The sequence below is a fragment of the Lepidochelys kempii genome, chromosome 5, assembly GCF_965140265.1.
Source record: "Lepidochelys kempii isolate rLepKem1 chromosome 5, rLepKem1.hap2, whole genome shotgun sequence".
Classification (NCBI taxonomy): Eukaryota; Metazoa; Chordata; order Testudines; family Cheloniidae; genus Lepidochelys; species Lepidochelys kempii.
This window is the reverse complement of record NC_133260.1, coordinates 26,453,597-26,467,537: the sequence shown is the minus strand read 5'-3', so window position 1 is coordinate 26,467,537 and position 13,941 is coordinate 26,453,597. Positions and strand designations below refer to the sequence as shown.

Sequence of the window (13,941 nt, the reverse complement as noted above, 5' to 3'; positions counted from 1 at the left end):
CATTAAAACACAATTAAACTGTGTGATAACACTTACTTCTTAAGGAAAATGGAAAGGAAGTTTTGTGCTGTTCTCATGGCTGTTTCATATGAGTTAGTAATAAGGACATCTTGATCCACCTAAAAATAATAGCAAAATTCATTTGTTGAATGTACAATATATGAAAACATGAACCTCCAAACCATCATTTTCAGTACATCATGTTATTATGCAGGACACACACATGAACACTGCTTCATGGGCTGGACCAGTGTCACAGAACAAGTACATATGCACACTCTTGTATGAAACAGTTTCATATCTCTTTAAAGGGTCTTACTTTTTTGTTTGACTCCTCTTCTGAATTCGAATCCTTCTCCACTGATGGCAGGTGCACAACACACTGAATAAGCTGTAGAACCAGTGCAGTTACCATCTGAATATACATAGGCTCTCCATCGGTATCACTACTGTTTAACCTGTTGGAGAAAACAAACAGAATATCATTACAGTTAAGAGGGACAATACAAAGGACTTTTAACTCTAACTCCTAACTACCTAAACTATTAAAACCTGATAAGCAAAGTTCACTGGGTTCTAAATGAGTACCCACAGCTTTACCAACTATTCCACTGTAAAGGAAAAAAACAAAATACAATAAGCACCATTCTTGTGAGAGCCGTACAAAATTCATTCTATCCTATACAGATTATTGTACAACCCTCATCTCAGTAGTATGTAAGCTGCTTCCAATAGCGCATTAAGCATCTATTATGTGTTTGTACTCAAAATGTTTTGTACTCATTATGCTGACTCCAAAGCAACAGCCAAAATTATTCTCAGATCTATGACATTATTAGATCATGAAGGTATATAAGTCATTTTGGCATGATAAAAAAAGGTTTCCTACCTCTCGTAACTGTTGTTCTTCAAGATGTGTTGCTCGTGTCCATTCCAAATAGGTGTGCGCATACTGTGTGCACAGTCGTTGGAAGGATTTTCCCCTAGTGGTACTCATCGGGTCGACTGTGGAGCCCCCTGGGGGTGTACATAAATCCCCGCCAACCTGCCACCTCTTCAGTTCCTTCTTGCCGGATACACTGGCAGAGGGGAGACAGGTGGGTCTTGGAAAGGACATGAGCAACACATCTCGAAAAACAACAATTATGAGAGGTAGGTAACTGTTTTTTCTTCTTCGAGTGCTTGCTCATGTCGATTCCAGGTAGGTGACTCCCAAGCCTTACCTCGGAGTGGGGTCAGAGCTCACAGAATAGCTGATTGTACTCTAACAGGGTCTGAGCATGCGAGCTCGGAGGCGTTTAACCACGGAGCTTCCATGCGATGGAATGGAGAGACTGAAGATTAGCATGCACTACCATGGTTCTGGGTGATCAAGTCCGGGAACCAGGCGCATGGTAATTGGCGTGTCCACCAACAGGCCTAAAAGCATGGCGAACCAGTGCTGGTGAGGCCACGCTGGTGCTGTTAAGATCATCGATGCTCCCTCCCTTCTGACCTTCAGCAGGACCTTGTGCACAAGCAGGAAGGGCGGAAAGTATATAGTAGATCAGAGGTTCTCAACCTTTTTCTTTCTGAGCCCCCCCCCCTCCCCCACCATGCAATAAAAAATTCATGGCCCAGCCATGCCAGGACATCTGATTCAGGAAGGAGACAAACTGGTGATGCTTCCTGTTTTACTTTGTTGCAAACAAATCTATTTCAGGAAATCCCAACTGTAGGAAGATGTTGATCACAACATCTGGGTGGAGGGACCACTCGTGGTTGTGAAATGACCTGCTATGATGATCGGCCAGTTTGTTCTGGAAGGTACAATGCCTCTAGACATATCAAATGGGCGATGCAGAAGTCCCACAGTTTGAGGGCTTCCCGGCACAGGGGAGAGGAGTGAACACCACCCTGCCTGTTTATGTGCAATACCACTGACATGTTGTTGGTCAATACTGATACGTATCTGCCCTCCAGGTGGGCCTGGAATGTCTGGCAAGCAAGGCAGACCACTCTTACCTCCGTGATGTTGATGCGCAGCAAAAGCTCTGTCTGGGACCAGAAGGCGTGAGTCCGCCTAAGTGTGCTCCCCAACCCATCACCGATGCGTCCATTGCAAGAGACAGTGAGGGTTGGGGCCTGGAGAAGAGCACTCCTGTACACACTGCTTGTGGGTCGAGCCACCACCTGAAGAACTCAATAACCGGGGAAGTAAGTGTGATTAATTTGTCTAGGTGGTCTCGATTCAGCCTGTGCACAGAGGCTAGCCAAGCCTGAAGGGGACGGAACTGCAGCCTGGCATGCTGTACTACAAGTACAAGCGGCCATATGGTTGAACAGCTTCAGAAAATTTCGTGCCACAGTGGAGGGTATCGTCTGAGTTCCTCTATGATGGCGCCCATGGTGAGAAAGCAAGTTTCTGGAAAGAATGCCTGGCTTGACTCCACAGAGTCCAAGAAGGCTCCGATTAACTCTGTTCTCTGAGTCGGGGTTAGGGTTGACTTTGCTACATTCAGTATGAGGCCGAGCCTGTGAAATGTCGTCCGAAGTAGGCTTACCTAGACCTCCACTTGGTCTCTGGAGGAGTCTTTGATTGGCCAGTTGTTGAGGTACGGGAATACTTGCACCTGCCATTTCCACAGGAAGGCTCCTATGACAGATATGCAATTGGTGAACACCCAAGGGGCCGCCGAGAGGCTGAAGGGGAGAACTGTAAACTGATAGTGAGTGGTGTTGACCACAAAGCAGAGGAATCATCTGTGGGGCAGGATTATGGACACTTGAAAACACGCACCTTCAGATCGAGGGCGACATACCAGTCCCCTGGATCCAGGGAGAGAATAATGGAACTTTACCTTCTTTATTAATTTGTTGAGGTTTTGCAGGTCTAGAATAGGTCTGAGTCCACCCTTGGCCGTCGGGATTAGGAAATACCGGGAATAGAATCCCCTGCCCCTGAATTCTAAAGGGAACTCCTCTATCGCCCCGAGTTGTAGGAGAGTTTGAACCTCCTCCATGAGCAGTTGCTTGTGAAAAGGGTCCCTGAAGAGGGATGGGTTAGGAGGATGGGAAGGCGGGAGGGAACAGAATTGGAGAGAATATCCCAATTCTACCATGCTCAAGACCCATTGGTCTGAGGTAATTTGTGCCCAGGCATGGTAGAAATTGGATAGAGGATTCACAGGATGGGGGCAGAATCTGGGATCTGAACTGGTGCATTGCCCCTGGGTGCACCTTCAAAAGTTTGGTTTGGAAGCTGCTTTGCTGAGCCCTGGCTCTGGGTTCGAGGAGGACTGAGAACCATCTGTTACTCCTGCCCAGTTTCCTGCTTTAGGAGGAGCTATGTAGAATCGAGGAGCAGGCTTAAAATGCTTTCTTCAGGGGGCTGGCGTATGAAGCCCCAGGGACTTCAGAGTCGCCATTGAGTCCTTTAGGCTGTGGAGCTTAGTGTCTGTTTGCTCCGAAAAGAGGCCTATGTAGTCAAACAGCAACTCCTGAATGGTCTGCTGGACCTTGTGCGGGAGTCCCAACACCTGAAGCCATGAACTCCTTCTCATGGCTATGGCTGTTGCCATGATATGGATTGCCAAGTCTGCAGAATCTAAGGAGGCCTGTAAGGAGATCCTTGCAACGACCTTGCCTTCCTCGAGGACCGCAGCAAACTCAGAGCAAGAGTCCATAGGCGCTGACTTCATGAGGAGTAATTTTAGCCTAAAGTCCCTCTCCTTCTTAGTTCTTGAGTGGAAGTTTCTACAGATTTTGCACTTCTCAGTCCAATGGGCTTCCCTCAAACACTTTAAACAGGAGTTGTGTGAGTTTCCCTTTGGCATAGGCTCCAGACAGGACCCAAATGGCTTAAACCCTTGAGACCAAGGCATGCCCTGGTCCCCAGGAGGGGAAACGTGGTGTGGGAAACCCCCAACTGAAACTTCTTACTAACTAAGAACTGTTTGAACTAATACTAAGTTTTAAACTATTTACAGATACAACTGGAAAAAGTCCACTAGAGGATTGCTTGCTGTAGCAAGAAAAGAGCCACTCCAACGACTGTCACTGGCGGTAAGAAGGAACTGAAGAGGCGGCGGATCGGCAGGAACCTATATACACCACCATGAAGGCTTGACTCCAGAAGGCTCCACAGCCAACCAGACAGGTACCGCTAAGGGGCAAACCTTCCGATGACTGTGCACATGGACGTGCACACCTACTTGGAATCGACATGAGTAACCACTCAAAGGAGAATAATAATTTTTGTTTTACAGTGTCTTTCTTTTAACACTCTTAAAACACTTGATATGTAATAGTATATAAGGAGTACTACTGTAAGAATACTATGCCAACCGTTTCACATTATAGGAATAAACATTTTAAAGTTTATCAGAGTGGGAGAAACATTAGAATATAAAAATTATATGCCAAAATTCCTTTAAAGAGAAATTTTCACCATCAGGAAAAACTGAAACGGTTGTATCTTATTTAAAACTGAGACTCAATTGAAGTAGCAAGGAAAATTACCAGATAATGCTTATTGTTTAATCAAAGATTATTTCCTCTACTCTTCACTCTTTTTATATGATACAGCATTTAAATTATAATGCTAAATCTGTGACATTAGCATTTCCTATGACAGAGGTCAAACACAGGATTACGACTTCAGGAGCAACCAGACATATTGGGTGAAGGAGAAAGCTCTTGTATAACATACAGCTGAATTGGCACAGCCACACAAGGGTAATTTAAACCTCCCTAAGATTTAGTGTTGTCTAATGGGGTAGTTTTTGCAGAACATATTTTTGCATATAATCTTTTCCGGAATAACTCACACAAAATTGTGTGCCCATGCAACCAGCTTTAACCTACTTAATTTTGAATCAGTGTCCACAGGGCACTGAGTTTTTTCAAAATAAGCACACAGCATTTTGGGCAGATAGCCCATGATGCATTTTCTTGCTTCTGGGCTCTGTGCATTCTGGGATTATTGCCATGATATATTGTGGGATACCTACCAAAAGTCACTGCAATTTTGAGACCTGGGGGTGAAACTAGCAAATTCCCAGGATTCATCTGTCTTTTGCAATTTAGTGAAATTCTCAAATTACTGTCATGTGGGGAATACTGCTGTGAATGGTGATCTTGAGTCATAAATACAAAGAGGCTAATGCACTTGCATTTGTGGTCATGCAGCCAGATGGCTTTGGAAGTCAGCTGCCACACCGATTTAGATAGAAGAAAAAGATGAAATTGAGCAGCTACTAGAGGATTAACTTTTCTTGGAGCAGCTTCCCTTGGTGGAGTACCATTTCTGGGCCAGGGAAACTAGCACTAACTGGTGGGAAAGGATAGTACTCCAAACCTAGGATGACCAGCAGAATTTCTGGATGACCAAGGCTACTTTCTTAGAGATCTGTTCAGCACTCACTCCAGAGCTCCAGCAGCAGCACACCCCTATGACACATCTCTTCAGCATGGAAAAACATTTGACCATTGCCATTGGACGTTAGCAGTAAGGATTGGCAATCGGTCAGTGCCTAACCAGTTCGGTGCTGAGAGATCAACTATCCGGACTGTTGTCATGGAAGCATGCTCTGCTATAAATCTTGGCAATGCACAATTTATTGATAGATTTGTAGGGCTGGGGTTCCTAATTTGTACTGGGGCTATTGATGGGACCTCACATACCTATTCTTTGCCCCCCACTCCAGGACTCAGAGTTCATCAATAGAAAGGGCTATTTATCTATGATGCTCCATGGCCTGTCTGGTCACTGTGGAAGGCTCACCAATATCAATGTAGGTGGCCTGGAAAAGTCAGGAATGCTAGGATTTTTAGAAACTTTCGAAACCCATCTTACCCCATGCTTCCCTGGCTTATGAAGCCTTACAGAAGTGTTGATTCCCAGGGCAGGTAGACAGACTTGTGCCAGCTCTGTTTGAGCTAGAACACTAAAAATAGCAAATAGCATTATGGATGTTGCGGCCTCAGTGGTGGCTCAGGCTAGCTTCCCAAGTCCAAGCCCACCCAGTCCCCCAGGTCTGAGTTCGAGTGACTAGACTGAGCTGCTACCCATATCATAATATCCACACTGCTATTTTTATTGAGCTAACTTGAACAGAGCCATTGCAACTCTCTTTATCCATGCTGGGAATCACACCTCCCAGCTGCAGTGGAGACATATGCTTACTGGACACTTGGATAATAGAAAGGGCCTCTAATTATATCCTGAGTAGCTGCAGAATGACAGTGGAGTGTGCATTTGAAAGGCTGAGTGGGAGATGGAGGTGCTCTATAACAAGGCTGGAGGCTGCTGAGCAATATCTGCCTTGTGTTATTATAACTGCTTTCTTTTGCACATCTGTGAGAGAAAGGAAAAGAGCCTCACTTATGAGCACAATAAAGAGGCACAGAAACTTTTGGAATGTTATAAACAGTCAGAGAGGCTGCCTCTCCAAACCGCAGCAAATAATCAGGACGACAGGGTGAGGGATGCCTTGTGCTCCTACTTTGAGACTACGAGTTTAAATGGTGACATGAAATATTATCATTAGATCCGGATTTCTTTAGTTTTTGTACAAGGATTTTATTAAATGCAAGATAATTATGCCTTTTAAAGCTTTGTGCAATGATTTCATGAGGAGGCCTTTATGATGTTTCCGGCTGTTATGGGATAAACTCACCTGCAGTGCACCCCTTAGCTCCAGGACACAACACTCCAGAGTTTCTTCCACTCTAGTACTCCCTGTAGGCTGTCTGCCTTTGTGCGCCACTCAGCGCTCTGGCTGATAAGTGGCTAGTTCAGACTCCTTCTTAGGTAACAAAAGTCCACATGCAATCCAAAGTCACCAGTGAATCAACCTATCTTCTGAGCTCTGTGCTCAACCACTTCCTGAATTCCATTGCCTTTCCTTGGCTCTGTTATCAAGCACTGCCCCACTTTAGCATCTTCCTAAAGGCTCTAGCCTTCAGCAGTCTTTGGCACTTGGATCTTTCACAGGAGCCTGCCTGTCTGAACTCCCTCAGCCTATTTATAAGCCTAGGTCTCTCAAGGTATCTCCTGATCCTTCTTTAGTTCTGACCTCTCTGGCTGACCTCATTAGCACACAGATGAAGTGAATTTGACTAATGGGGCCTTTAACTCTTCCTAGTCCAAGATGGAGTTCTACAATCACACTAGCATAAGGTTAAATTTTATTAAACCATGTTGAAAATTTGTCAATAACAACCATTATATAATGCAAATAGAAGAAACTTTCCCTATTAATAGCAATTCTACAGAAATATTTTCTGCATCAAACACCTAAACACTAAGTCACTTAACTTGTGTACTTACTCGCATAAAATGCTACACTAATTTTTTAAATAGCAGAAAACATCACAGTATTGAACAAATAACTAATTCCTTGCAACTTTTGTACTATTTGAGTTATGGCACTATTACAGAGCAGGCTTGACTACCACTACATTAATTAAGAGTAAGGCTACAATTCTTTCACGGAGATTGCGGAAGTCATGGATTCCATGACTTTCCGCGACCTCTGTGACTTCCACTGTGGCTGGTGCGGCTGACTTCGGGGCCACCCGAGCAGTGGCCACTGTGGCTGGTCCCACAGACTGCCCAAGCAGAGATCCAGGGGGCTGTCCAGGGGCCAGCTGCACCAGCTACTGCTCAGGCAGCCCCAGGGGGTGCCCTGGGGACCACCCAAGAAGCAGTCCTGGGACAGCTGTAGGTCATCCACAGAGCGGTCCCAGGGCCCAGCCAACACAGAGCACTGGAGCAGGGCCCCCCAGAAACAGAGATTTAGTCAGGGGTATTTTTGGTAAAAATCATCGACAGATCATGGGCTGTGAATTTTTATTTATTGCCCATGACCTGTCCGTGACTTCTACCAAAAATACGCATGACTAAATCTTAGCCTTAATTAAAAGACAATAGTAACCCATGATCTGGATTGTCCCTTGCAAGATTTGCCCTTGAGGGAACCTTCAATGCATACATCTCCTCCATCAAGCATGGAAGGGGGACTCAACCACTTCTTTAACATCATTCCATGGACCTGAACAGCCCACTTGTTGGGAAAGGGGCAGAAATTGGGTGGACCAGGAAGAGGAGTGACTGGGCTGGATGCTTATCACTAACTCTCTAGCCCTCTGAAGATTTTCTAAATAGGACACAGAGCCTGGGGGGGCTGTATTAGCCTTTATGCTGAACCTCACCCTCACTGCGGTCTGGGGATGTCTCCACGCAGATTGGAACATTGCTGCTAAAGAGACCCAAGAGAGCGGTGCTGCCTTGGGCTAAAGCTGGCACAGAAACAGGGAGCCCTGGCCTCCCAAACAACCACCATTTTTGAGGGATGGGCTCCGTATTCTTTTCCATGGAAAGGTAATCATTTTGAGGGATGGGCTCCCAAGAAGAAAATGTGGTGGGAACTCTGTGAGGTTATCTTCACAAATTTTCTTCCAGAACTCCTTCCTTGCAGGTTTTACCAGTGGGGAGGATTACATGGCTCCATATATCCAGCTTCTGAAAAATTTCCTACTTGAAACTTCTATTTGCATACCTTCACTTAGTCTCACTTATATTTCTAGCTAGGTACATAATTACAGGTTTGTTTGTCTATTTGTTATTGTCCCTTTGAAAGTCACATAAACAGTCAAAAACCAAGCACAGACATGTAACACAAGTAGAGGAAATGCAGATAATTACTATGGACCCAGACTGCTTGTCCTATAACTATTCCACTTTTGTTCCCACTGTAAAGCTCTTTAAGGAACAGATAAATCATATTTATAGAATTATTTGCTTGATCTCATTAAGAAATTAATGCATCTTATGGACTTGTAGGTTTTTATAACAATCATTAATAAACCATGTAAAATCTAAACCCCTACATTTATGTACTGAAAATTATGTTCTGTAGAAGTTAGCCATCTGTGTCAGACATTACCTGAAGTTTCTCAAACTTCTTTTGCTGGTTGGTAGTCTTGCAAGTGAAGTGAAAATTTCCTCCAGAATCAACTGTCTATGTTTTTCATACCTCGAGAACACCTGTTATCAGTTACAGGATACAAATATATATGTACAAAAATAATGATTAAGTTTTACAGAAAACCAAAATAGCTTATTACTATTTTTTTCAAAACAAACAGCTTTCCATATTTGTATTCACTAAAATATTCACAACTTGTTTTTTATATTTTTAAGTGATAGACAGGTATCTGAGTAACATACTGTTTTTTCAATACATGGGGGCGGGCAGTTCAGTTTAGCTATTCTTCTGTTTAGACAGGCTTTGATTTTAAAAACATTGAACATATTGCCTCTCTAAAGGTTGAAGATATAGAATGAAACAAACTTGCTTCTTAAACTGCAAGCTTTCTGAGAGGGTTTTTCTGTTTTCGTAATATAATGGTCCTTAAAATTTTATTTTTCTGTGAATCACTTTGCAACATGGATTCCCCTCCACCCACATTTTCCAAAGAAAACCATTTCACATATACTTTTTATCAGGATAATTGCTATTCCTAGCTCTGTATTTTATACCAATGCACAGCTCCAGAAACTACGGTGATGAAAAAAAATAAATCAAATAAACCTGGAAAATACATTAAGGAAAATCATGTTGCTAAGGTTCCTTTGAGAACAGGACAGGAGACAGTGAGGGTTTTTAAAATATTTTTATTAAAAACTAAAAAGTGTACCACTTAAGAAAAAGGCAGGGATAGAGCTTTGATTTTGATTCTGTGATCATATTATATGAGCATGCTTGATTGTTGAGAAGGCCAAAAGAGCTCCTATACGATAGAAGTCACAGCTCTTAGGAAGTCAAACTGTGGTTTGAAACTAGCACAAAAATTAACTTTGCAGTATAGTCTAATTATTCTAATCTATACGATTTAGAATTAATCCGTGTCCAAACATGTTTATGACCATGACTGTCAAAGAAATGGTGAAAAATATAGAGATTGAATGTGTATTTTTATCTCATGACACGAATTTACCATGGGTACAGGATTTTACAAGAAGGATCAGATCCTTAACCAGAAATGTGGAAAAAAAAATCCTAGTTTCCAAGATTGCTGTTCTATCTATGTAAAATTTATGGTAACTCAAAAGCAAAGTGGTAGCCATCTTAAACTTTCTTTTCATTTGCTACTTTGTTAGAGTATTAACTTTATTTTCAGGATGTATTTTATAAGCCTATTTTATTAAAATACATTTATTTTTAATGGAAAATATTATTGATATTGTTCAGTCTAAATACAGACTTTACAACCCTCAGAAGTAAGCTGCATGCACGGTTGGCAAAGATAACTAAGGACTTGTTCACATCAGGACATACCGCGGAATAGTAATCCAGTGGATTAAGATAAATCGCAAAAGGTGATGTAGTGCAGCATAGCAGAGTCCACATGGAGAGTTATTGTGAAAAACTATTGTGCTTTAAGGTCACACCCTATCTTATTTCACAATAGCTTCCCCATGTAGACAAGCCCTATCATCATTATGCTGGAGAGGGGGAAATAACAGACACTAAGGTCTGAAAAGAAATGAGTTCTCCAAGTTCATACAAACATTCAAGTGATTTAATTTAAACCTAAAAAGTGAAAAAAACAAAACAGCTATGCAAATAAAATTGGTTGCATGATTTTTTCTGCTGGGTTGACCTTGCTTGAACTTTGTGTGTTTGGAATGAGGTAAGAGTCACAATCCAGCCAGAGCTACAGTTTTAAGTCCAGTTCTATTCTGAAATATCACTACAAAAATGGTACCTTTTTACTCAACAGATCTACATCTGTATATTCAGTTACTTCTGATTACATTAAAATATCAATATACAATAGTGAGATGAGGATGTCAGACGTTTTTATGTTGTAAATCCAAGGACAAAATAAAAAAGAGAAAGAAACAAAAGAGTTTGGTGTAAACAGTGTAGAAAGTGCTACTTATTTGGGATAATTCTCTTAAGAACGCTAAGTATAAAATTATTTGAATACAATACTTGTGGAGGGCAAAATTGTTTACAATCTTTTTAGTTATAATATTGTATATCTGAAGTTTTCTTTTAATTATTTGGTTTTAGTGGGAATGTCCCATTTGATTTCTTACCATAAACTAATCTGCAAACCAAAGAGGATCAAGTAAATTAAAAAAAGAAAAGGAGTACTTGTGGCACCTTAGAGACTAACCAATTTATTTGAGCATGAGCTTTCGTGAGCTACAGCTCACTTCATCAGATGCATGCCGTGGAAACTGCAGCAGACTTTATATATACACAGAGAATATGAAAAAATACCTCCTCCCACCCCATTGTCCTGCTGGTAATAGCTTATCTAAAGTGATCATCAGGTGGGCCATTTCCAGCACAAATCCAGGTTTTCTCACCCTCCACCCCCCCACACAAATTCACTCTCCTGCTGGTGATAGCCCATCCAAAGTGACAACTCTTTACACAATGTGCATGATAATAAAGTTGGGCCATTTTGTGTGTGTGGTTTTTGGGAGGGGAGTGAAGGGGTGAGAGAACCTGGATTTGTGCAGGAAATGGCCCAACTTTATTATCATGCACATTGTGTAAAGAGTTGTCACTTTGGATGGGCTATCACCAGCAGGAGAGTGAATTTCTGTGGGGGGGTGGAGGGTGAGAAAACCTGGATTTGTGCTGGAAATGGCCCACCTGATGATCACTTTAGATAAGCTATTACCAGCTGGACAATGGGGTGGGAGGAGGTATTTTTTCATATTCTCTGTGTATATATAAAGTCTGCTGCAGTTTCCACGGCATGCATCTGATGAAGTGAGCTGTAGCTCACGAAAGCTCATGCTCAAATAAATTGGTTAGTCTCTAAGGTGCCACAAGTACTCCTTTTCTTTTTGCGAATACAGACTAACACGGCTGTTACTCTGAAGTAAATTAAACTATGTTCCTCCATTGTGATGTTAAAAATATACAATGTGCAGAATAAAATGAGTTCAAAATTCAAATTCTTAACTAGAATGGAAAAAATGCACTGGTGGGGAGATGAAATGGATGAACTAATGTCTCTTTCCATGTGTACGTTTTATTTTTCAACAGCAATATCACTAAATCCTTAAGCTTGTTCATAGATTAAAAAAGTACTCACTGCAGTCACTAGTTTGATGGCGCATAACTGGAGCTCACTGACATTTTCTACAAAAAAAGGTGTTATTCCCATTGAGGATACCTACCAAAAGGAGGGAAAAACAGTAAATACATATTCTTTCCACTAAAGTGATATGTAAACTCTTTGACATAACAGAGTATAATTAAATACATTCACTGCTTCATAGGTACATCTTGTTTGCTATTCGTAAAATGATGTTACATTTTTAATCTTAATTTTATAATAAATCCACTAAAGACTTGCAGATTAAATATTAAATGTATCTTTCTCTGTTTAGCTGGACTACTTTTTTAATAGTGTTATTAAAATATTAAACATTTTTTAAAAATTACACATTTTAAGATCACTAGCAAGACAGTTAAAATAATAAAGTTACAATACTATGACTATAGAAGTCATTCTGATAATTTACCTTAGCCACTGAACTAGATTGTATTTGGTTTACATTTAATGTTATTGCCAAGGTAGTCAAACTTCAGAATCACTTTGAAAAAAAAAAAAAAACATTCTCAAATGGAAATTCTTTTGATGAAACTTGCCTGAAGAATAGTTGTGTCAGTAAGGAGCTGTATCTCTAGCAATTCTGCCAAACTGCTAACAATGTCACATACTTTATTATACAGCATCACTATGACCCTCTGCTTGTGTGTGGAACATTTGGCACGCTTTGCTTTTGAACTTAAAACACCTCCTAGAGAATAAAATAAAATAAAATAATAAAATGATGCATCTACAAGCCTGTCAGTTACAAAGAACAAAATGATTTTCTTTAAAAAAAAAAAAAAAGAAAGAAAAAAAAGGTACTTTATAATTTTTGTTAGCACAAAATGCTGATAGAAAAGTAATCTCTTTTTAACAGCACTAATTTGGAAAAACAAGAATTGTTATTGCAGACCATTTTAAAATAATTTTTGTGGATTGTTGGGCCAAGATTTTCAATATGGTACTAACAGTTAGTCTCCTACATCCATATATTATTAGAGCTTGTTGGCAATTTTCGACCAGAATGAATTTCTTATAGAAAATTCCGTTTTTCACAAAATTGAAATTTACCACACAGACATTTCTTATTTGCGGGCTGGAAAAATTGAAATGACGACTCCTTGGCTGCCTGCCTTGAAGAGTTTTGTCAATTTCATTTTCTGAGGTGAAATTAGTAAGAGCCTTCCGGGAGGACTGCCAAGACTGAATGCTCTATCTTTCTGCCTCCCCAACTATTAGCCTCCCCGCTGCCCCACAGCTCCATCTGGCAGATTGCTGGGGCTCTCAATCCTCCCACCCACCTAGCTCTGGGGAGGCAAAGAGCCAGGGCGCTCAGCCTTACCACTTCTCCCGCAGCACAGGAGCCGGTGAGGCTCAGCACACCAGCTATCTTAAGCAAAGTAAGCTGTAATGGGATAAGAGGGAAGGTCCTCTCATGGATCAATAACTGGTTAGAAGGTAGGAAACAAAGGGTAGGAATAAATGGTCAGTTTTCAGAATGGAGAGAGGTAAATAGTGTTGTCCCCCAAGGGTCTGTACTGGGACCACTATTATTCAACATATTCAGAAATTATCTGGAAAAAGGGGTAAACAGTGAGGCTGCAAAATTTGAAGATGATACTAAACTACTGCAGATAGTTAAGTCTAAAGCAGACTGCAGAAAGTTACGAAGGGATCTCACAAAACTGGGTGACAGGGCAACAAAATGGCAGATTAAATTAAATATTGGTAAATGCAAAGTAATGCACATTGGAAAACATAATCCCAACTTCATATAAAATGAAGGTATCTAAATTAGCTGCTACCAATCAAGAACAAGATCTTGGAGTC

At 41.3% G+C, this 13,941-nt stretch overlaps 1 protein-coding gene across 6 annotated transcripts in view; it reads right to left on the bottom strand.

Moving 5' to 3' along the window:
• NIPBL (NIPBL cohesin loading factor) overlaps positions 1-13,941 on the bottom strand; it is a 295,049-nt gene that overhangs the window by 61,393 nt on the left and 219,715 nt on the right. For all 6 annotated transcript variants that reach the window (XM_073343794.1, XM_073343792.1, XM_073343793.1 and 3 more), the window contains 5 exons: positions 12,669-12,820; positions 12,109-12,189; positions 8,931-9,031; positions 320-458; positions 37-119 (listed from right to left, as the gene is read on the bottom strand). In XM_073343794.1, the coding sequence (XP_073199895.1) occupies positions 37-119; positions 320-458; positions 8,931-9,031; positions 12,109-12,189; positions 12,669-12,820 (556 nt within the window). The remainder of the gene's footprint in view (positions 1-36; positions 120-319; positions 459-8,930; positions 9,032-12,108; positions 12,190-12,668; positions 12,821-13,941) is intronic.